Here is a 21854-nt window from a genome sequence, read left to right as displayed (position 1 = left end):
CAATAAAATCACACTTACAATATTGCTGTTAAAATATCGCATTTAAAATACAAGTCACCAGTCCGCCATCTGTAGGAGTCACTCAGGCAGCCGGTATGGTTGTTACTTGCCGGCGTCTCGACCGCCTCGTGTGTCCCAGGCGATATTTTAACAGCAATATTGTGAGTGTGATTTTATTGATATTATTGAGATTAAAAAAGTGACGGTTTTACACTATGTCAGCGCATTGTTTTCAAGCCACAGAGCCTGGAGAAAATTGAGGGGATGAACATCTAACTATATTTCTAAACGCCCAAACTTCGTTTAAACGTTCGTGAGTATACTCACATGAGTCTCACCTCAGTGTGTAAATTCTAAGCACGGCAAATAGTATAATCTGGAGGAGGCACCTTTTTAGAAGTAATCTAATTTCACAAGGGGTGTAATCCATCTATGAAAAAACTACTACACTATATGAGAATAAATTTCTTGCTCCCTTTTGTTTTGCCTATACCTCGCGCTGGATGAGCGCTGGTTTCACTTTGCAGCTTTGAATTGGATTCGTATGCGGGTCTGAGGGAGAACAGACCTTTTGGAAACCGGCAGAGGAAGTGAACCATCAAGACCTTTGATATCCTTTTTATTATACATAGTTAAATCAGGACCCAAGACATTTTTGTAGTATGGGGCCCCATGCTTTCTGATGGCAGCTCTTCGCTCATCTCTAGCAACCAGACTTTGTGTTAGCCATTCCTACAATGTGGCAATGAAAGAAATTGATACCACTACTAAAAAGTAGGAATGCACAGAACTTGTAATTTTTTATCTGGGCAAAGACCAAGGGGTATATTTACCAAAGAGTGAAGATAGAGATCACCACAGTCCGCTAGAGTGAAATACCGCCACTCTCCATTCATTTCTAGGGGATTTTTAAAGGCATATTTATCAGAGGGTGAAAGTTCACCCATTGATGAATAAGCCTTTAAAAATCCCCTAGAAATGAATGGAGAGTGGCGGTATTTCACTCTAGCGGACTGTTTGATGTCTAACTGTTTACTGTTTGATAAATATACCCCCAAATCCTTAGGGTTCAGTTTAATACCATACAAGTCAATATCCTTCTTTACATTTTCAGATTTTTTTTCATCATCTGTAAACAAAAAGTTGTTTAAGGGGCATATTTAATAAGCTTGAGTGAAGGATTCGAATTTAAAAAAATCAGATTTTCGAAGGTTTTTTTTGGGTACTTTGACCATCGAATAGGCTACTACGACCTTCGACTACGACTTTGATTCGAACTAAAAATCATTTGACTATTCGACCATTCGATAATCGAAGTACTGTCTCTTTAAAAAAAACTTAGACTACCTACTTTGCCACTTTAAACCTACCGAGCTACAATGTTAGCCTATGGGGACCTTCCCCATAAGTTTTCTTAGCTTTTTCTGATCGAAGGAAAATCGTTCGATGGATTTAATCGTTCGATCAAACTATTTTTCCTTCGATCGTTCGATCAAGGTATTGGCGGTAAATCCTTTGACTTCAATATTCGAAGTCGAAGGATTTTACTTCGAGGGTCGAATATCGAGGGTTAATTAACCCTCGATATTCGACCCTTAGTAAATGTGCCCCGAAGTGTCAAGAGCTTCAAAGTCACATAAATATGGGTTTAGACTCCATTACACAATGTCCTTGTTGCAATTTGTCTAAATCCTTAAACAAATACAGGATTTGACATAGTCCATGGATATTATGGGGCAGATTTACTCAAGGGCGAAAAATCGCCAGCGACCACTTCGCACCCATGGCGAAAATTCACTCAGACAACACTAATTCACTAAAATGTGGAGTTTCGTCGTGGGCACCGAACGCTGGCGTTATTTCAGCAATGCGAGCAATTGAAACCGAAGGTGCGCTAGCGCTCATTTCTGCCTATTGCAAATTCGCTAGAGGTCTTGTGCTCAGGTTAATTTGCATACGGCGGGAAATTTAAAGTTGAATGGACGTCTTTATGTTATATGTTGCAGCAAATACATTACATTTCCACTGTTAATTACACATGTCCAGGGAAACCTAATAAAGACAATAGAGTTGTTATAATGCCCTACACATGAGCCCACTGTATAGTTAATGTTCCATATGTTAGAAAATGTATGGGAGAAACCGCCAGCATTTTTTTAACTTTGATGCTTTTTCCACTCCAGAATATAATGTAAGTAACAGAAGATTGAGGAAGATCTATGCACTCCAGTGCACTTTGCCTGGTCTGAGCTGGCCAAGGCAAGTCTGGCGAAAGAGGTAACGTTCAGTAAAATCCGCATTTTATTGAATTTGCGGATTAACGTCCATTTGCCAGAGCGAATTGTCGCCTGGCGATAGAGTGTGAATGATCGCTAGCGTCTATCTCTTTCGCTAGCAAATTGGTGCCTGTGCCAGTTAGTAAATTGGCAATGTCCCTGCGGGCGGTAACAATGGCGAATTGTCGCCAGTGTTTGCCACTTTGCCCTTGAGTAAATCTTCCCCTATAAGACACTGAGCGTGCCATGACTATATACGGCTGCAGTCCTCATGTAACTCCAAGGTGACTTCCAATATCCTCATATTTTACAAACCGGGATTCATTATTAACTATAATAAAGTGGGTCATGTGACAGAAGTGACATCGCTAAGCATGATTATAACTGATTACTAAGCACCATTTATTAGGATATATTTTACAGGATATGTATGGCTCTTGTGTACTCTAATATGTATTATAAAATGATTACATTAAAAAATACAATAAATTGTGCGTGTCATTCTTTAGGTCAGTGCTTTATGTAAGATTCAAATTATGTTCGTTATTTTCCTTTGTCGTCATAAAGTTTTAGCTCTGTAGTTAGTAATTCATATACATAATTGATTATCCACCTAAGTGCACTACACCTATTGAATTATTATTCTGTAGGGATTTAATTCTACCCTGTTCTTCCAGTGATGTTTCGACCACAAGTTGCTGATTTACTCAGAGCTGAAAAGCAGGAAGTAGTGTTCTGGCTATTATGTTACACATCCAGTCACTCCAGCCAGTAGCGTCACTAGAGGGGGGCAGGCCTTGGTTCGTGACGCGCAGCCGGGCCCCGCCCCCCTCCGTACAGCCGCATTTGTCAGTGGTGCATAGGCTGCCGGGGGGGCCCTGAGGGGTGCGGGCCCTGGCCCGCTCGCACCCCCTGCTCCCCCGGTAGTTCCGCCACTGACTCCAGCCTTTATACATTAAATATTTGGCTAACTACCTACATTAGAATTTTTTTTTATTTTTCATTTCATAGCCTATCTATTTATCCAGTTTTTCTTTTTACACTGAACTGTTCCTTTACACTACATATACATCATTAATACTATACCATTCCCATTATCAATGTAGAAAAAAGATCACATGATAGAATATCATCATATCTATTAGTGCTTCCTTACCACTCTTCTTTGCATTGCGCCAGAGCACAAATCCTGCTATGAGGGTAACAAGTCCTAATACGAAGACCACAGTAGCGATGCTTATCTTCTTGATTTGGTTGGAGGTCAAACCATAGCCTGGTGAAATATTGTAAAGTTAGGTGATGATTTAATGTCGGAGGGAAAATGGTGTTATTTCACGAGGTGGTAGATCAGAGAGTTTATGCAGCTGCACTGGCAAAGACCCCTCTAGATCTTTAGCCTGTAGCATTATATCAAATCTCTTTCATAAACATAATTGTACTAAATGAGTAAAACAAAGTGTTAGTTACTAGAATAAAGCAAAGTATGGCTTATTTTATGATATCACCTTCCTATTCCGTATACCTTTATATGGAGGAAATTGTCCCGTGTGTTTATGTAGTTGTAAACTTTCCTGCTAAAAAAATAAGCAGTTTCTGTTACTGAGATCCTAGCTTTAATTTTATCAGAGAAGTTAACTTACAAAATTCCCATATCTTTGGTATGCAAGACTGAAACATTGTACTGTCTGTGGCACATTGTACTGACTATAGCAGTGCCGAAGCTTTATCAGGACTGGTTTTGAAAAGGGACTTAATTTATTAATAGTGCCTTTTATACAGTTTTCCAATAATTTATGTATGTGTGTATATATATATATATATATATATATATATATATATATATATATATATATATATATATATATATATATATATATATATTATATGTTTTCTTCATAGTTTCTACATGGTTTATCTGACCTATTAGCCCACATCATAATAGAGGTGTAACATTTAAGAAAGTTGTTCCGAGAACATAACTGCTGGGTGCTTGAATGCTATGTGATATAGTCATTAGTCAAGTTTAATGAGAGGGGTTGCAGACAGCTTTTCATTAGTAAGTAAAGGACCCAGATGACTACGATGGCGCATGCTAGTATCCAGCACCCACTTCGGCAGAGGAGGAGGGTCATGCCTGAGGTATTCAAACTGTAAATTATTAGGGGCTTATTCATGACCCCAGCAGGCAGAAATGCAAGAACACTAAGGGGCACATTTACTTAGCTTGAGTGAAGGAATAGAGAAAAAAAACTTCGAATTTTTAATTTTTTTTTGGCTACTTCGACCATCGAATGGGCTACTTCGATCTTCGACTACGACTCGGACAATTCGAACTTAAAATCGTTCGACTATTTGACCATTCGATAGTCTAATTACTGTCTCTTTAAAAAAAAAACTTTGACCCCCTACTTCGTCAAGTAAAACCTACCGAGGCCAATGTTAGTCTATGGGGAAGGTCCCCATAGGCTTCCTAACAATTTTCTGATCGAAGGAAAATACTTCGATCGATTGGATTAAAATCCTTCGATTTTTCCTTCGATCGTACGATCGTAGGAAATGCGCTAAATCCTTTGACTTTGATATTCGAAGTCGAAGGATTTCAATTTGGCAGTCGAATATCGAGGGTTAATTAACCCTCGATATTCGACCATAAGTAAAGGGCAGATTTATCAAGGGTCAAATTTAGAATTCATGGGAGTTTGTAATTTAACTTTATCTTGTAATGATCAAACAAAATGAAAACTAGATTAATAAAAGGCAATATCTATGTTCCATAGAAATTATAATAACAGCAAAGGCTCTAACCAGGAAACAAGCCCTGTCTAGAGTCTAGCCAGGACCCAAGACAGGAGGCTTACCAGGAGCCCAGACAGGAGGAGTCTAGCCAGGAAGTCAGACAGGAGGAAGTAAGCCAGAAGTCCACCCTTACACAAATGCAGCATGAGCTACAAATGTTAAAAAAAAAAGGGTGCCCAAAAAAAATGTAAAAAATAAATATTTTTATTTATAAATAAGTTTATATTTTTCCTGAAAAACATATGTATTTGAGGTTCAAAAGAAAAATTGGAAAATCATATGGTTGCTAAAAAAATTGTGTTTTTTTTTTATTACAATGAAATCTTTTACGGTAAATATATGTAAGAAATACTGTACACATTATTGGATAGTGTTATAAAGTCTCAGGGGAGTTATTAAAAATAAAAACACATTTATAACAAAAACATTTGCACCCACTCTCTTGCCAGCTGCAGTAAGAACAAAGTCACACGCTGAAAAAATCATTATTGTTATAGTTCAAAACAACATTGATAAGTTATTTATAACAAATTGCAGCGCAGGGGTTAAAATTTCTGAGTACATTCATGCATGGATAAACCATATACATATGTTAATCACTGCGGTGAACCACACAGAATCAACAGGTTAAGATTATTTTATTTATTTAGATTAATTTGAGCATTGTCTAAAAATGTAGTTGTGGGAAGAAGGCAGCCATCAGTATCATTAACAACATATGAGGATAAAAAAAAGTGTAAGTAAAATAGGTTTAAATATGACAGAACGTCGGCATTTTGACGCTTGCATATGACGTATTTGTTGGAATACAGGATATGATGTTACTGACATAGTCATTTTGAGGATGTAGCGTCATCCTATTAATTAAGAACCTGGCAAAATAGACTTTTCGTCTGGTGAAATGGAACAAAAGTTCTCCAGGGATGAGGTATTTTGTGAACAAAGTACGTTTATCAATTTTTAGTAAATTGCCAATGTCGCTGCGAATTGTCATTTTAGAGAAAATTCATCAAAAGAACACAATTTGCTCTTTAGTAAATATGCCCCCACTGTATACATAAATATGTAGTGGATATTCAACCATACATAGTATATGTGCAGCATAGTTCTTCTAGACATATGGGATGGAACCTGCTTTCCAGGATAGTGTTAGTCTGGGGTAGAAAACTGGGAGAGCTAGGATGACTTCAGTAATACCAGGTAATGCCTGGAAGGCAAGTCACATTCAGTCTTTTCCAGTGAGAGGGGTGGATTTATTCCAAAACCTGGGGGCTGGGGTAGGAGACCCTTGTGCATAGTGAGATCATTCGCAAGAAGAAGAATCCAAGTAGGACACTTTGGGGCCCATTTACTTAGTTCGAGTGAAGGAATAGAATAAAAAAAACTTCGAATTTCGAATGTTTTTTTTGGCTACTTCGACCATCAAATTGGCTACTTCGACCTTCGAATCCAACGATTCGAACTAAAAATCGTTCGACTATTCGACCATTCAATAGTCGAAGTACTGTCTCTTTAAAAAAAACTTCGACCCCTTACTTCGCCACCTAAAACCTACTGAAGTGCAATGTTAGTCTATGGGGAAGGTCCTCATAGGCTTTCTAATGTTTTTTTGGTCGAAGAAAAATCGTTCATTAAAATCCTTCGAATTGAACGATTCAAAGGATTTAATCGTTCGATCGAACGATTTTTCGTTCGATCGAACTATTTGCGGTAAATCCTTCGACTTAAATATTCGAAGTCAAAGGATTTACATTCGGCAGTCGAATATCGAGGGTTAATTAACCATCGATATTCGACCATAAGTAAATTTGCCCCTTTGTAAATGAGAACTAGCTAGTGTGATTAATAGATCCTATGCTCAAGTTAGTCTAGTTATGCCATTGGTAAGCTTTTCAGAAAGCTCTGCGCATTTGCGATCACACTGTGTTCGGGCAGGAGCACGTGGGTGCGAGCACTGAGGGGAGTGCAGTGGCCAGCGCCAGCTTGGCCTGGCACCGGGCTTGTGTGTAATTAAGTACAGGTGGAGTTTTGTAGTGTGGCCTAGATAGATCTGAACGCTTTTTTCCCAATGGGCTCCAGGTGACTTGTAAGCTAATAACCTGAGTGCAAACTCCTAATAAATTAGACACAGATTTTTCCAAACCAAGCTGAATGATTCAGTGTGTGTGCTGCCTATTGATTAGTTTGACTGATACTCTTGCTATCTCCATTACATAAAAAGATCTGTGGTTAAAGGTGGACATGGTCAAATACCTTTTCTGCATATATACCAAACAATGTATGACCCCCACATAACTAGAAAAGTTGATAGTACTGTAATATAAGATAATTGGTTTGTTAAACATTTATACTCACTCCAATCCTCAGTCATGGGATCCTGCAGGCTAGAATGCTGCACAACACATGTGTATTTGTTTTCTGGCAGAGAACCTCTCATATCAAGGAGGGCCACTATTTGGTAAGTCCAGTCTCCCACTGGGACAGCATTAGTGTAGTTTTTGACCAGAATTGTGTCATTAAGTAGCCATAAAACCACAATGTCAGCAGGATAAAACCCCCACACATGGCAAACAAGATGAGGGATGGAGCCCTCATGAACTATATCTGGCAGGAAGACCTTCATGGAGGGCTGAACTATGATGAAACAGAAAGGGAAGAATCAATAAGCAAAATATGTAGGTTAGGAAAAAAAACTGTTAGAGAGTGCTAGGGGAAGCAGATTATTTTTTATCTGAGCAGGTTAGCTATACATATTTATATAATTTCTTTTATTACTTAGATTTCCTTTTTTTTAGTAAGGATATTACCCTCTCCTTGTTCTTCTCTAGCTAACAGGAATTATGCCTCTGTTTTATTATGACTTCATTCTCAGTGTCAAAAAGCACTTAAGACACTTTATCGTCGTCAAAAATGGTATGAGCACATGTCAACTTTGAAACACTATCTATTGTGATCACGCTGGTGATTGGCTGCATCCTTAGGCTTAAACTGCCAATCATTGACTGTGTATTATAAATGGTAATTACTTTCTTGTGTATGTGCTTTTAATTTGCATGTGAAAACCCAATAAAAGCCAATTGATTGTGCAGAAAATCTGTAGCCTGAATTTTGATTTAAAATAGTAAAACACCATCAATTCACAGTCTTTGGGGTTCTGTGAGTTATAGTAACAAGTTAAATGACAAAATTTGGGCAGTTGTATAGGCGAACTTCACTTGTAGCTAGATTAAGGGGCACATTTACTAAGCTCGAGTGAAGGATTCGAATGAAAAAACTTTGAATTTCGAAGTATTTTTTAGGCTACTTCGACCATCGAATTGGCTACTTCTACCTTCAACTACGACTACAACGATTTGAACTAAAAACCTTTCGATTATTCGATTGTTGAAGTACTGTCTCTTTAAAAAAAACTTAGACTACCTACTTCGCCAACTAAAACCTACCAAATTGCATTGGAGCCTATGGGGACCTAGCCCAAGTTTTTTTTAATCGAATATAAATTGTTCGATTCAAAGGATTTAATCGTTAAATCGAACGATTTTTACTTCGATCGATCGCAGGAATGTGATCGAAGTCGAATTATTTGCTGAAAATACTTCGACTTCGATATTCGAAGGATTTTACTTTGACTATCGAATATCGAGGGGTAATTAACCCTCGATATTCGACCTTTAGTATATGTGCCCCTAAATGATTAAAGTCCGTCTGGAGAATCTCATAATTCGAGTGCAGTGAAAGACTAGGACTTAGTAGGTATTCACTCACATGGAGTAACTTATGGAGAATTTGGTTTAACTGAGGGTTTTTGGCAAGACAAAATTTTCCAGAAGGACTTGAATAATTGTATCTTGGTACAAGGCAAAATCCCTTTTGATGTCCTCTCTGAATAAAATTTTAGCCTTTTTATTATTTTTATGTTCTGTATTCCATGGACAGGGCTTTCTTTAGGCCTAGGTTTCTAAAAACATTTGCCCTCATTTGGGGCCACCTTATTAAAATTTAAGTCTGGACAATCTTCAGCACATTTCCCTATACAATACCTGCTATTCCCCAGCCAGAGCCCCTTTTTGGTGATTATTATCCACTTATTCGCAGCTTGCATTTATCCAGAGACTGAGAATCAGCACTGTGTGGCATTAGCATTTGAGCCACCCCACAGCCTCCGTTCCTTCCCAGGAGGTGTTATCCCAATGGTTCTATAGCTACATCTCTCCCTACTATATCTGCTAGTTCATGTTTAGTGGGTGGGAGAAGACAACTCCCGCCCCCACCCCTAACTTGCATGTCATTTAAATTAAGGTGGCCATAGATGTAAAGATTTTTAAAAGATGCGATCGTCATCATGAGACCACGATTATCTCGAAATGATCGTACTATCGTATGAATTGTCTATCAACTAAAAAGACCATATGCCAGGAAAACAAAGGGTAGCTGCCTGCTTGTCCCTGCAAACATAGATAGATTGCACTGGGACCGATAAAAATTTTTTCCCACTAACCGCATGATAATTTTAAGGATTGGTTGATTTCACCAAAAATTGGTCGTCTTTGCGTCTATGGGGAGCTTTAGTGAGCAGTGCTAGGCATAGGCTGACCTATGTCTGCCAATACTGTGCTCTGCGCCTTGATCCTGAATTTTTATATCTGGCGAAAATTTTTTGCGAAACATTCACCACACAGTCAGTTTTGCACACAACAAAAAAGAAACTTGGTAGACAAAAAGGTTGTGCATCATATTATCCTGCCCTATCCTTCCACATTAACCAATAGGATTTGAGCACACAGATATCATCTGTTGGTGGTTGGCTTTATTAGCTGTATCTTCGTTTGTTTTTAAGTTAGTAATATATAAACTATAACCGGTACATAGTTACTAAGTGTAGTAGCAGATACTATTACTAGTGATGAGTGAATTTTTTTGCAGAGTTTCGCTGCAAAAATTATGCCCATAGACTCCAATGGGTGAAAAAAATTGGAAAAGATTTGAGAAAGGTTTCTAATTTTTATTTCCTAACCAGAAGAACATCGCTGCTCTTTCTTTCTCCTGACAACTTCCTTGACTACTTGGTGGTCAGAATGGTCTTGAAACTGACCAGCAGGTAGCACTGTTGTAACAAAATTCATTCATATTAACAGTACATGTATCCCTTTATATCTTGTGATTAAAACAAAATACATAATGAATGTACATTACAAAAGTGCTTAGAATAGCACAATCATCAATTTTATATTAACTTATTTTAAAGGTTTACTTATCCTTTAATCTATCCCAAAAGATATGTTCCTGTTTACCATTTCACACACCAGAGGACATATAGACTAAAATGCTATTATTACTGTTTCTTCCCCTTCAAAAAAAAGTAGGTAGCTTCCCCAGTCACCAGCCCCAGTCCCCCTGGCACCAGTTTTTGGTCACAGGCTGCTCAACTAGTGATTTCTTTTTTAAGTACAAATTTGCCCTGAAAATCCTGAGTAGAAGCTGCTAATACCACTAAGCAATCGATTACTCCTTAACTCCATTTCAGCTTCTCTGCTGTTTGTAGTCTTCTCTGATTCCTACATAATAAAATTGCATTCTTTCCCCTTTATTCTTTTAATCCCTCTTTTTTTAATCTGACTGTTTGGCTTCTTCACTTACCTCTCCTCTCCATTGTATTTTCCCAGAATTCCTTCACTTGTGCCTGGCATTTACTCTTTTCCTGTTGCATGCGGGTAACAATGCCAGGCTTGTTATTCAGTTTTTTGGCGATGCCTGCGGCTACCATGTAGATCTGCTTAATACACGGATATGGATCACAGTATGTAAATTTCTGCCTTGTAGCATCGTACGCCACTACAGTCATCCGGTTGAAAGTCAGACTATAATGAAATGTTGCCGTTTCATTATTTTCAAAGGAGCAGTCTATCATCTCCTGAACCACAAAACCTGCCAATAAATAAAAGCCATGCCAGTCCTTTACAATTCAAGGATAAACAAACAAATGAAAAAAAAATCTAAACATTGGCATAAATTTTTCTTCTATAAATAAAACAGTGTTGATTGACTGGTTCCTGCATACAAATTGCTCCAAGAAAAAAAATGATAGTCAAATCTACATCCCACAAAAACCTCCTAACATTGAAAAATACTTGTCCAAAAAAAGCTCCCGAATTACTTTCAATTGCACATTCAATTAAAAAAAAAAAAACATGGTTAAGGAACGCACTCATTGTAAAGGGATATTTAAGGGGTTGTTCACCTTCAAACACTTTTTTTAGTTCAGCTGGTTTCAGCTAGTTTTTTAGACTTTTTCCAATTACTTTCTATTTGTGACTGTTTTTCTAATATTGAAGTATAAAGTTTAATTTTTCATCTTGAATAACAGGATATGAAGCACACCATCCTCAAGCTTTGCCTTTAAAACATTTTAACCACATGATGTGATTTTCCGCTGATTAAAATGTTTTAAAGGCAAAGCCTGAGGATGGCGTGCTTCATATCCTGTTATTCAAGATAAGGAATTGGCTGACTTGGAGGCAGCTTGGGAGTGGCTACACCCAGAAAGAAGTGGTGTGCTGAAGAAAAATTGTATTTGAAGTTACATTTTTCACCTTCGAAAGCAGCTCTAAGAGTGACTCTTTAACTGTTCTAAATTGATACATTTAGTTGATTCATTTGTTATCTTTGTCTGAGTTTCATTAAAGCAGCTGTTGATACAATAGTTGCTAATATTCACCAGATGCTGCTGAGAAATGTATCAACTAACGTATCAACTAAAAGTAGTAAAATGTTCAGATTCTGCAACACTGATCTGCCAGACTGAAACACGACATCACTCTGTTCAGTAAATTTTGGGAAAACACTGTAAAAATAAAACATGGAAAGCAGTGGCGTAACTACCGGGGGAGCAGGCGGTGCAATTGGGCCAGGGCCTGCACCCCCTCAGGCCCCCCCCCCCCGACAGCTCGGGTGCCACTAATTTTGGCGGTTCCGGACGTACGGAGGGGGGTCCAACTGCGCGTCCCGCGCCAGGGCCCGCCCCCCTCTAGTTACGTTGCTGATGGAAAGCAATTGAAAAAAGTATTTGTTTATGATGAACAATCTGAAAACAACTCAACTGAATAAAAGTGTTTGGAAAGTGTACACCCCTTTTAAAGGGGAGTTTTTCTTTCACCCAAATACAATTGCAGTCATTTGCCATCTATATCATCATCATTTATATAACACCAACAAATTATGTGATGCTTTACTAGTGATGGGCTCGTTTTTGACTCCGGCGTCCATTTTTTTTGACACTGGCGAATTTTCAATGTCGCATTTTCGCAGTGGTTTCACAAATTTATTCGCCGGTGGCGAATCGTGGGAATTCGCCGCGAATTCACGCCTGTCGAATAAATTCGCCCATCACCATGCTTTACCTGTATTTCTAAAATGAAATTTACTGATTAGAATGCCCAGGCAGCTTACTTAACGTAGGGCAAATTAGCAAACTAGTGTGTAATTAGAAACTATCTGCATTTAGGAGTGGGAGCAAGCTAAGTATTGTTTGCATATTAACAGCATGCTAATATCTGCCGCAAGACTTCAACTATATTTAAGGCTGAACATCTCTTGATTTTCAGTTTCTCACTATTCATAGCATGTACTACACAAATACATACCCTTGTCTTGTGGATTAGCTGGAGGACACTTAAAATACATGAGTGATGTTGGAATTTACAGAACTGGTTAACACTAAGAGGGTTATTAATCAACATCCAAAATTTCTCACTATTTTCTGAAAACCACTATGAGCAAATCTGCATGGACTCCCCCCTATTTATCAATACATTTTGATGAAAATGTATTGTGTGAAAAAAGACTCGATAAAATCATGAAAAAATCTGAATCTATTTTTTTCTTCAGATTTGACACACAAAACTCTTTTTTTTTTTTGACTAAGAGCCACACAGGCTGAAACATGTTGTGTGCAATAAACTCATTGTTTGAGCAGTTAGGGGGTTATTTACTAAACTCCAAATGCAAAAATACAGAAAATCTGGATTTTTTAGTATGAAATCAGACTTTTAAAAAATAATGAATTTTTCGGAATTTATTATACCCCAAGGATGGAAAAGTCTGAATCAAAAAATCCGGCATCTGAGACCTGTTGAGGTTACATATAAGTCAATGGGAGAAATCCCAATGATTTTTTGATGTGCGCTGTGTTTCGTGCAATACCCCGAAGATTTCTTTGTTTTCGGGAAAATGCATACAAAAGTTTTCTGGCGGAAAATACAAAAAAATCGTGAAATTCAGATTTTTTCCCGCAGACCACATTTTCAGGAAAATCTAATAATAAATAAGCAGAAAAAAACCTGTGCAGAAGTAATCTGAGTTTTTGGCAGTACATGTTGAGATAAATTCGACTTTGATAAATAACCCCCTTAATCTCTGCTGTACCCTACGGCGAAGGTGTAAACAAGAATATTGCCAAGAAGAATCTGTTATACAAAGTTTTAGGATTGTCAGTTATATCTTCTTTGTCTGAATTCTACATGATCTCAGCAGGTTAGAGTTAGAGTACTTTTTTATTCAGACTTTTAACACCATCGGGATTTAATAAATCTCAAAAATTTTGTTTGTTTTTTTCTACGAAAAAATGGTGCTTTTACCTTTTAAGGGGCAGATTTATCAAGGGTCGAATTTTGAGGGTTAAAAAACCCTCGAATTCGACCCTCGAAGTAAAATCCTTCAAATATCGAATTCGAAGGATTTTAGCGCAAAAGGTTTCATCGAACGATCTAATAAAAATTGTTCGATCGAACGATAAAATCGTTTAAATGATCGATCGAAGGATTTTTATTCAACCAAAAAAAACTTAGAAAAGTGCTGTGGAAGGTCCCCATAGGCTAACATTGGACTTCGGTAGCTTTAATTTGGCGAAATATGAAGTTGAAGGTTATTTTAAAGAGACAGTACTTCGATTATCGAATTGTCGAACGATTTTTACTTTGAATCGTTCGAATCATTCGAATATTTTTTGATTCAAACTATTCACTCGAGCTTAGTAAATCTCCCCCCTAAATGTCCAACCAGAAAAAATCAGCTTTAATAAATAACCCCCTATGGGACTGATTTATTAAAACTCAAAATTTTTAGGTCAAGTTTTAAAGGGGAAAAACTAGAATTTTTAGAGAAAAAAAGAACATACATTTTTTGAGATTATACCCTGAAACTAAAACCTGTCAAATCATGTAAAGTCAATGGCAGATAGTCCCTTTAACTTTTGGAACATGTTTTTTTGCCTTCATGGCTGTCAAGAGTTTCAGGCTGGTTCTCGTTTGATAATCAAAAAAAGTCGAGTTTTAGGGCATCGAATAAAAAAAGTTGCACTATTCAAATTGAAAAAGTTGCACACTTCCAATTGACACATGATTTTGTCATGACTTTTTTCCGCACCAATTTTTTCTTTACCCCTTTACCAATTCTCTTTACCAATATTATTGGTAAATTAAAGGGATTCTGTCATTATTTTTATGATGTAGTTTTTATTTCTAAATTACACTGTTTACACTGCAAATAATTCACTCTACAATATAAAATTTCATTCCTGAACCAACAAGTCTATTCTTTTTAGTTGAAATATTGGTGTGTAAGCAGCCATCTCAGGTGATTTTGTCTGGTCATGTGCTTTCAGAAAGAGCCAGCATGGATGGAAGCATGGGCCATCAGGGATGGAACTGCTTTCTGGCAGGCTGTTGTTTCTCCTACTCAATGTAACTAAATGTGTCGCAGTGGGACCTGGATTTTACTAGCAAATGCTGTTCTTAGATCTACCAGGGAGCTGCTATCTGGTTACATTGTTCTGTTGTTAGGCTGCAGGGGGGGGAGGGAGGGGGTGATATCACTCCAACTGCTGTTCTTAGATCTACCAGGGAGCTGCTATCTGGTTACATTGTTCTGTTGTTAGGCTGCAGGGGGGGGAGGGAGGGGGTGATATCACTCCAACTTGCAGTATAGCAGTAAAGAGTGACTGAAGTTTATCAGAGTCACATGACTGGAAGCAGCTGGGAAACTGACAATATGTCTAGCCCCATGTCAGATTTCAGGGCACAGGTACTACTGTACTAGTGGCGTGAATGGATCCTGGCTGCATCTCTCTGTACTATCTTATATACTCGAGTATAAGCCGACCTGAGTATAAGCCGAGGTACAGCATTTTACCTACGAAAACTGGGAAAACTTATTGACTCGAGTATAAGCCTAGACACAACTACAGCCCTGTCTCCCAGCAGCGCACATTCCGCCAAAGCGACCCCCCAGCGATCAACCGGACTTCTTTGCAAAGTTGATGGTGACAGAGAATTGCCAAATGGATTACTGTGTGCATTGTCCCACTGTCCCACTACCATGTGCAGAGGGTGCTGTGTGATATTGCCATCACTGTTAATCTTTCGTATAACCAACAGAGGGCGCTGTGTGATATTGCCATCACTGTTAATCCTTCATATAACCAACAGAGGGCGCTGTGTGATATTGCCATCACTGTTAATCCTTCATATAACCAACAGAGGGCGCTGTGTGATATTGCAGTCACTGTTAATCTTTCATATAACCAACAGAGGGCGCTGTTTGATATTGCAGTCACTGTTAATCTTTTATATAACCAACAGAGGGCGCACTGTTATTCTTTCATATAACCAACAGATGGCGCTGTGTGATATTGCAGTCACTGTTATTCTTTCATATAACCAACCGAGGGCGCACTGTTATTCTTTCATATAACCAACAGAGGGCGCTGTGTGATATTGCAGTCTCTCCCCAAGTGAACTGTTGGTATAGGAATGATTAAAAGTGACTGCAATCTCAGCTACTGCCCACTGACTCGAGTATAAGCCGAGGTAGACTTTTTCAACACATTTTGGATGCTGAAAAACTCGGCATATACTCGAGTATATACGTTATGCTGCCTTCTCATTTCTTCTCTGCCAGTTATATCCACAGAAGATTTGGTCTGCCTGGCTCCTACTACAGTGCTGGTGAGTAAACGATCTAGGGCTAGGGGAGGCATGGAATTCGTGGGCTTTAATTACCCCATAACCCACATGGACTGTAACTGTAAAACCCTCCCTGCCCACTGACTTCTTTAATTTCCTTTTACATATAACCCCTATGGTCTCATAACTTCCCCATTAGGTTTAGTGCCTCTCTCTTTTTTATCTGACTGTTCATCTCCATGTTCCTTTCCAGTTGCTTCATCTCTTAATTCATTAAATTAAAAATTGATTAAATAAATGAAATGCTTACTTCATTTTTATTTGCTAAATGAAGTGTAACATGAATTGAAAGTTGATTAAATGGAATGAAATTCATAAATTCTGATGGAGTACTGGTGTGTATAAATTGTTTGCAGAAGCAGAAGTGCGGCAGGGCAGAGATTGCTTTGAATTTCCCCCCCTTTTTTACACTGTCTACATCTTCACTTCCCTTATCTTGAAGCAATTTTCTCCTCCCTTTCTCTAACAGTTATTAACTCTTTGGGGTAAATTTATCAAAGAGTGAAGTTCCGCCACTAGAGTGAAATTCCGCAGCTCTCAATTCATTTCTATGGGATTTTGAAAGGCGTATTTATCTTTTTTTTACCTATAAAAATCCCATAGAAATGAATGGAGAGTGGCGGAATTTCACTCTAGTGGCGGAACTTCACTATTAACTTCACTCTTTGGTAAACATACCCCTAGAGTCTTAACTCCTTGATTAGTCTTTCTGAATTTTAACAGCGGAGATATTATTCATAGAATTGCCTCTGTGCCATCCTACTGTGAATTTTGGGGAGATTTATACATGGAATCCGAATTGCCCCTATTACATCCTACTATGATTTTTGGGGGTATTACTGTATTTGCCTTTTTCTTCTGACCTGGCTTTCAAATTGGGGTCACAGAGTAGTCCACAGGCAGACCATAAACTATTGTGCTATGGGCTGTATAGTTAAGAGATTACATTTTGTTGTTATTGGTATTTATTACTAATCTTCTATTTAGGTATCTCCTACTCATACTCCAGTTTCTCATTGAACCACTACCTGGTTGGTAGGGTAATTTGCAAACTGGAGAGTTGTTAAATAAAAAGCTAAATAATTAAATGCCGCAAATAATAAGGGTGGAACTACACGAGAGTCTTCAACACGATTCCGGCGGATGTCACGTGGTGCGCCAAAACGCAGGCGTCAAATTGGATGCGACGAAAAATAAGGTTAGAAATACAAATGTCGGATGTTGCACCGTTCATCCGACACAACATGGCTGTCGGGGGAAGACGCTGCATCTGCATCCCACAGTCGTGTCAGATGAACACTGTGACAACATCCAACATTGCTATTCCTTGCCTTATTTCAGTTGCATCTGACTTGACACCTGCGTTTTGCCGCACCTCGTCGGATCTGCCGGAATCTCGTTGAAGACACTCGTGTAGTTCTACCCTAAAAGATGAAAACCAACTGCATATTGTCTCAGAATATCACACGCTACATCATACAAACAGTTATTTTAAAGGTGAACAACCCCTTTAATGAACAGGGAGCTCCAATTCCACAGTTTCACTACAGATTTATGTTTTCTCAGAGTTGCTTCTCTCTTGGCTTTGCCTTACCGCACAATCTGCCACAATCACAGACAAGGACACAGAGACTTTCTGTTCATTGGCCATGTTTTAGTGATCTTACTTGCTTGTATGGGATCAATGGAGTACTCATTGGTCATTCCTACAATGATTATACTTTAAAAAAGCTAGGAATATGCTAATTATCCATTTTTTGGTCTAAATGTATTATACTGTCAGATCTGCGTTTAATATTCTGATTGTACATTTTATACTGGCATGACTGAATAGTGTTTTGTTAAATGAGTGTAGTATTTGGGGATGTGACCAAAAAGTGGGCGTGGCTTCACCAAAAAATGCTGCGTAATCCGCGTGCCATGGTTGTGGTCCCCACTGCTTCACTCTTTGCACAGAGCCCACCAAGACCTTAAATCGGCCCTGCTGACAAGCAGAAATGCAGGCTGAGAAAGCGGACCCTGTGCATGGGGGGTTTGTGAATTGCACCTGTAGTTTTTAAATAAATAAAACTGAGAAATGAATGTTTTCTTTATGCAGACACAATCTGCGTTGCATAACTGCTAGTGTAATTCCTGCACATTATACTAAAATGTACATTTAAAAATAATTTACTTTTGATTCTCTCAATCATGTATCCCCTGTAGCAGTTCAGCAAGCCTGATGGCTAATTACACATGAATTACTATTATTTCTTAGGAGCTGCTTTGTTCCTCGTGCTCCATACCAAATTCAATTTTAAAATGAACATTTTGGGGGAAAAAAACTAGGTAATAGAATAGAATATAAAGTGAAAATAATCCATCTTTAAACATAATGCTTAGGGGCAGATTTACATATGGTCGAATATCGAGGATTAATTAACTCTCGATAGGATAGGATAGGATTTATCGGAAATAGTTCGATCGAATGAAAAATCGTTCGATCGAACGATTAAATCCTTCAAATCGTTCGATTCGAAGGAATTTAATCCAACGATCGAACGATTTTTCTTCAACCAAAAAATTGTTAGAAAGCCTATGGGGACCTTCGGTTGGTTTTAGGTGGTGAAGTAGGGGGTCGAAGTTTTTTTTAAAGAGACAGTATTTCGACTATCGAATAGTCAAACGATTTTTAGTTAGATTTGTTCGATTCAAAGTCGAAGTCGTAGTCGAAGGTCGAAGTAGCCAATTCGATGGTCGAAGTAGCCAAAAAAAACATTCGAAATTCGAATTTTTTTTTATTCTATTCCTTCACTTGAGCAAAGTAAATGTGCCCCTAAGTGTGAAAGGCATGATGCTGGCAGAACATTAGGCAGAACCTTGACCGAATAGCGTTATACAGCTCTGAGAAGCTAGTAGGTAGAGATGTCGCGAACTGTTCGCCGGCGAACTTGTTCGCGCGAACATCGGGTGTTCGCGCTCGCCGGAAGTTCGCGAACGTCGCGCGACGTTCGCCATTTTGGGTTCGCCATTGTTGGCGCTTTTTTTTGCCCTCTCACCCCAGACCAGCAGGTACATGGCAGCCAATCAGGAAGCTCTCCCCTGGACCACTCCCCTTCCCTATAAAAACCGAAGCCCTGCAGCGTTTTTTCACTCTGCCTGTGTGTGCTAAAGAGATAGTGTAGGGAGAGAGCTGCTGCCTGTTAGTGATTTCAGGGACAGTTGAAAGTTTGCTGGCTAGTAATCGTTTTGATACTGCTCTGTTATTGGAGGGACAGAAGTCTGCAGGGGTTTGAGGGACATTTAAGCTTAGGTAGCTTTGCTGGCTAGTAATCTACCTTCTACTGCAGTGCTCTGTATGTAGCTGCAGTGGGCAGCTGTCCTGCTTCTGATCTCATCTGCTGACTGCTGCAATAACAGTAGTCCTTGTAAGGACTGCTTTTATTTATTTTTTTGTTGTTTTACTACTACTACTACTACTACTACTACTACTACTACTACTATAAGAGCCCAGTGCTATTAGTCTAGCAGTGTTGGGGAGTGGGACTGGTGTGCTAATCTGCTGCTCCTAGTAGTTCAGCAGCACCAACTTTAATTTTTTTTTTTTAATATTCATTTTTTTTTATTTTACTTTTTTTTATTTTACTACCGCTGTAGTAGTGTATAAGTTGACCTTTTAGGCATTATTTGCCCTGTAGGCATTATTTGCACACTGTTTTCTTCAACCCGCCATCGAGCTGTGTGACCTTGTTCACATTCTGTCTAAATATCCATAATATTACCGTCTCCAGAAAAAACACCGGAGTCACTTTTTCAAGCAGCATTCATATATTTTACGTAATCCGTATCCACCGCTGTAGTAGTGTATACGTTGGCCTTGTAGGCATTATTTGCACACTGTTTTCTTCAACCCGCCATCGAGCTGTGTGACCTTGTTCCCATTCTGTCTAAATATCCATAATATTACCGTCTCCAGAAAAAACACCGGAGTCACTTTTTTCAAGCAGCATTCATATATTTTACGTAATCCGTATCCACCGCTGTAGTAGTGTATACGTTGGCCTTGTAGGCATTATTTGCACACTGTTTTCTTCAACCCGCCATCGAGCTGTGTGACCTTGTTCCCATTCTGTCTAAATATCCATAATATTACCGTCTCCAGAAAAAACACCGGAGTCACTTTTTTCAAGCAGCATTCATATATTTTACGTAATCCGTATCCACCGCTGTAGTAGTGTATACGTTGGCCTTGTAGGCATTATTTGCACACTGTTTTCTTCAACCCGCCATCGAGCTGTGTGACCTTGTTCCCATTCTGTCTAAATATCCATAATATTACCGTCTCCAGAAAAAACACCGGAGTCACTTTTTTCAAGCAGCATTCATATATTTTACGTAATCCGTATCCACCGCTGTAGTAGTGTATACGTTGGCCTTGTAGGCATTATTTGCACACTGTTTTCTTCAACCCGCCATCGAGCTGTGTGACCTTGTTCCCATTCTGTCTAAATATCCATAATATTACCGTCTCCAGAAAAAACACCGGAGTCACTTTTTTCAAGCAGCATTCATATATTTTACGTAATCCGTATCCACCGCTGTAGTAGTGTATACGTTGGCCTTGTAGGCATTATTTGCACACTGTTTTCTTCAACCCGCCATCGAGCTGTGTGACCTTGTTCCCATTCTGTCTAAATATCCATAATATTACCGTCTCCAGAAAAAACACCGGAGTCACTTTTTCAAGCAGCATTCATATATTTTACGTAATCCGTATCCACCGCTGTAGTAGTGTATACGTTGGCCTTGTAGGCATTATTTGCACACTGTTTTCTTCAACCCGCCATCGAGCTGTGTGACCTTGTTCCCATTCTGTCTAAATATCCATAATATTACCGTCTCCAGAAAAAACACCGGAGTCACTTTTTTCAAGCAGCATTCATATATTTTACGTAATCCGTATCCACCGCTGTAGTAGTGTATACGTTGGCCTTGTAGGCATTATTTGCACAGTGTTTTCTTCAACCCGCCATCGAGCTGTGTGAGCTTGTTCACATTTTGTCTAAATATTGATAATATTATCGTCTCTAGAAAAACCACTTGAGTTACTTTTTTTCAAGCAGCATTCATATATTTTACGTAATCCGTATCCACCGCTGTAGTAGTGTATACGTTGACCTTGTAGGCATTATTTGCACAGTGTTTTCTTCAACCCGCCATCGAGCTGTGTGAGCTTGTTCACATTTTGTCTAAATATTGATAATATTATCGTCTCTAGAAAAACCACTTGAGTTACTTTTTTTCAAGCAGCATTCATATATTTTACGTAATCCGTATCCACCGCTGTAGTAGTGTATACGTTGACCTTGTAGGCATTATTTGCACACTGTTTTCTTCAACCCGCCATCGAGCTGTGTGAGCTTGTTCACATTTTGTCTAAATATTGATAATATTATCGTCTCTAGAAAAACCACTTGAGTTACTTTTTTTCAAGCAGCATTCATATATTTTACGTAATCCGTATCCACCGCTGTAGTAGTGTATACGTTGACCTTGTAGGCATTATTTGCACACTGTTTTCTTCAACCCGCCATCGAGCTGTGTGAGCTTGTTCACATTTTGTCTAAATATTGATAATATTATCGTCTCTAGAAAAACCACTTGAGTTACTTTTTTTCAAGCAGCATTCATATATTTTACGTAATCCGTATCCACCGCTGTAGTAGTGTATACGTTGACCTTGTAGGCATTATTTGCACACTGTTTTCTTCAACCCGCCATCGAG

General features: G+C 38.7%; 1 protein-coding gene across 1 annotated transcript in view; it reads right to left on the bottom strand.

The window, feature by feature from the left end:
- mhc2a.S (major histocompatibility complex class II alpha chain precursor S homeolog) overlaps positions 1-21854 on the bottom strand; it is a 44063-nt gene that overhangs the window by 1569 nt on the left and 20640 nt on the right. The window contains exons 6-8 of the mRNA XM_041574143.1: positions 10710-10997; positions 7428-7706; positions 3433-3549 (exon numbers count right to left, since the gene is read on the bottom strand). Coding sequence (XP_041430077.1) covers positions 3433-3549; positions 7428-7706; positions 10710-10997 — 684 coding nt within the window. The remainder of the gene's footprint in view (positions 1-3432; positions 3550-7427; positions 7707-10709; positions 10998-21854) is intronic.

This window comes from Xenopus laevis, chromosome 8S, assembly GCF_017654675.1.
Source record: "Xenopus laevis strain J_2021 chromosome 8S, Xenopus_laevis_v10.1, whole genome shotgun sequence".
Taxonomy (NCBI): Eukaryota; Metazoa; Chordata; class Amphibia; order Anura; family Pipidae; genus Xenopus; species Xenopus laevis.
The sequence above is the reverse complement of the archived record's forward strand: the minus strand, read 5'-3'. Positions and strand labels throughout refer to the sequence as shown.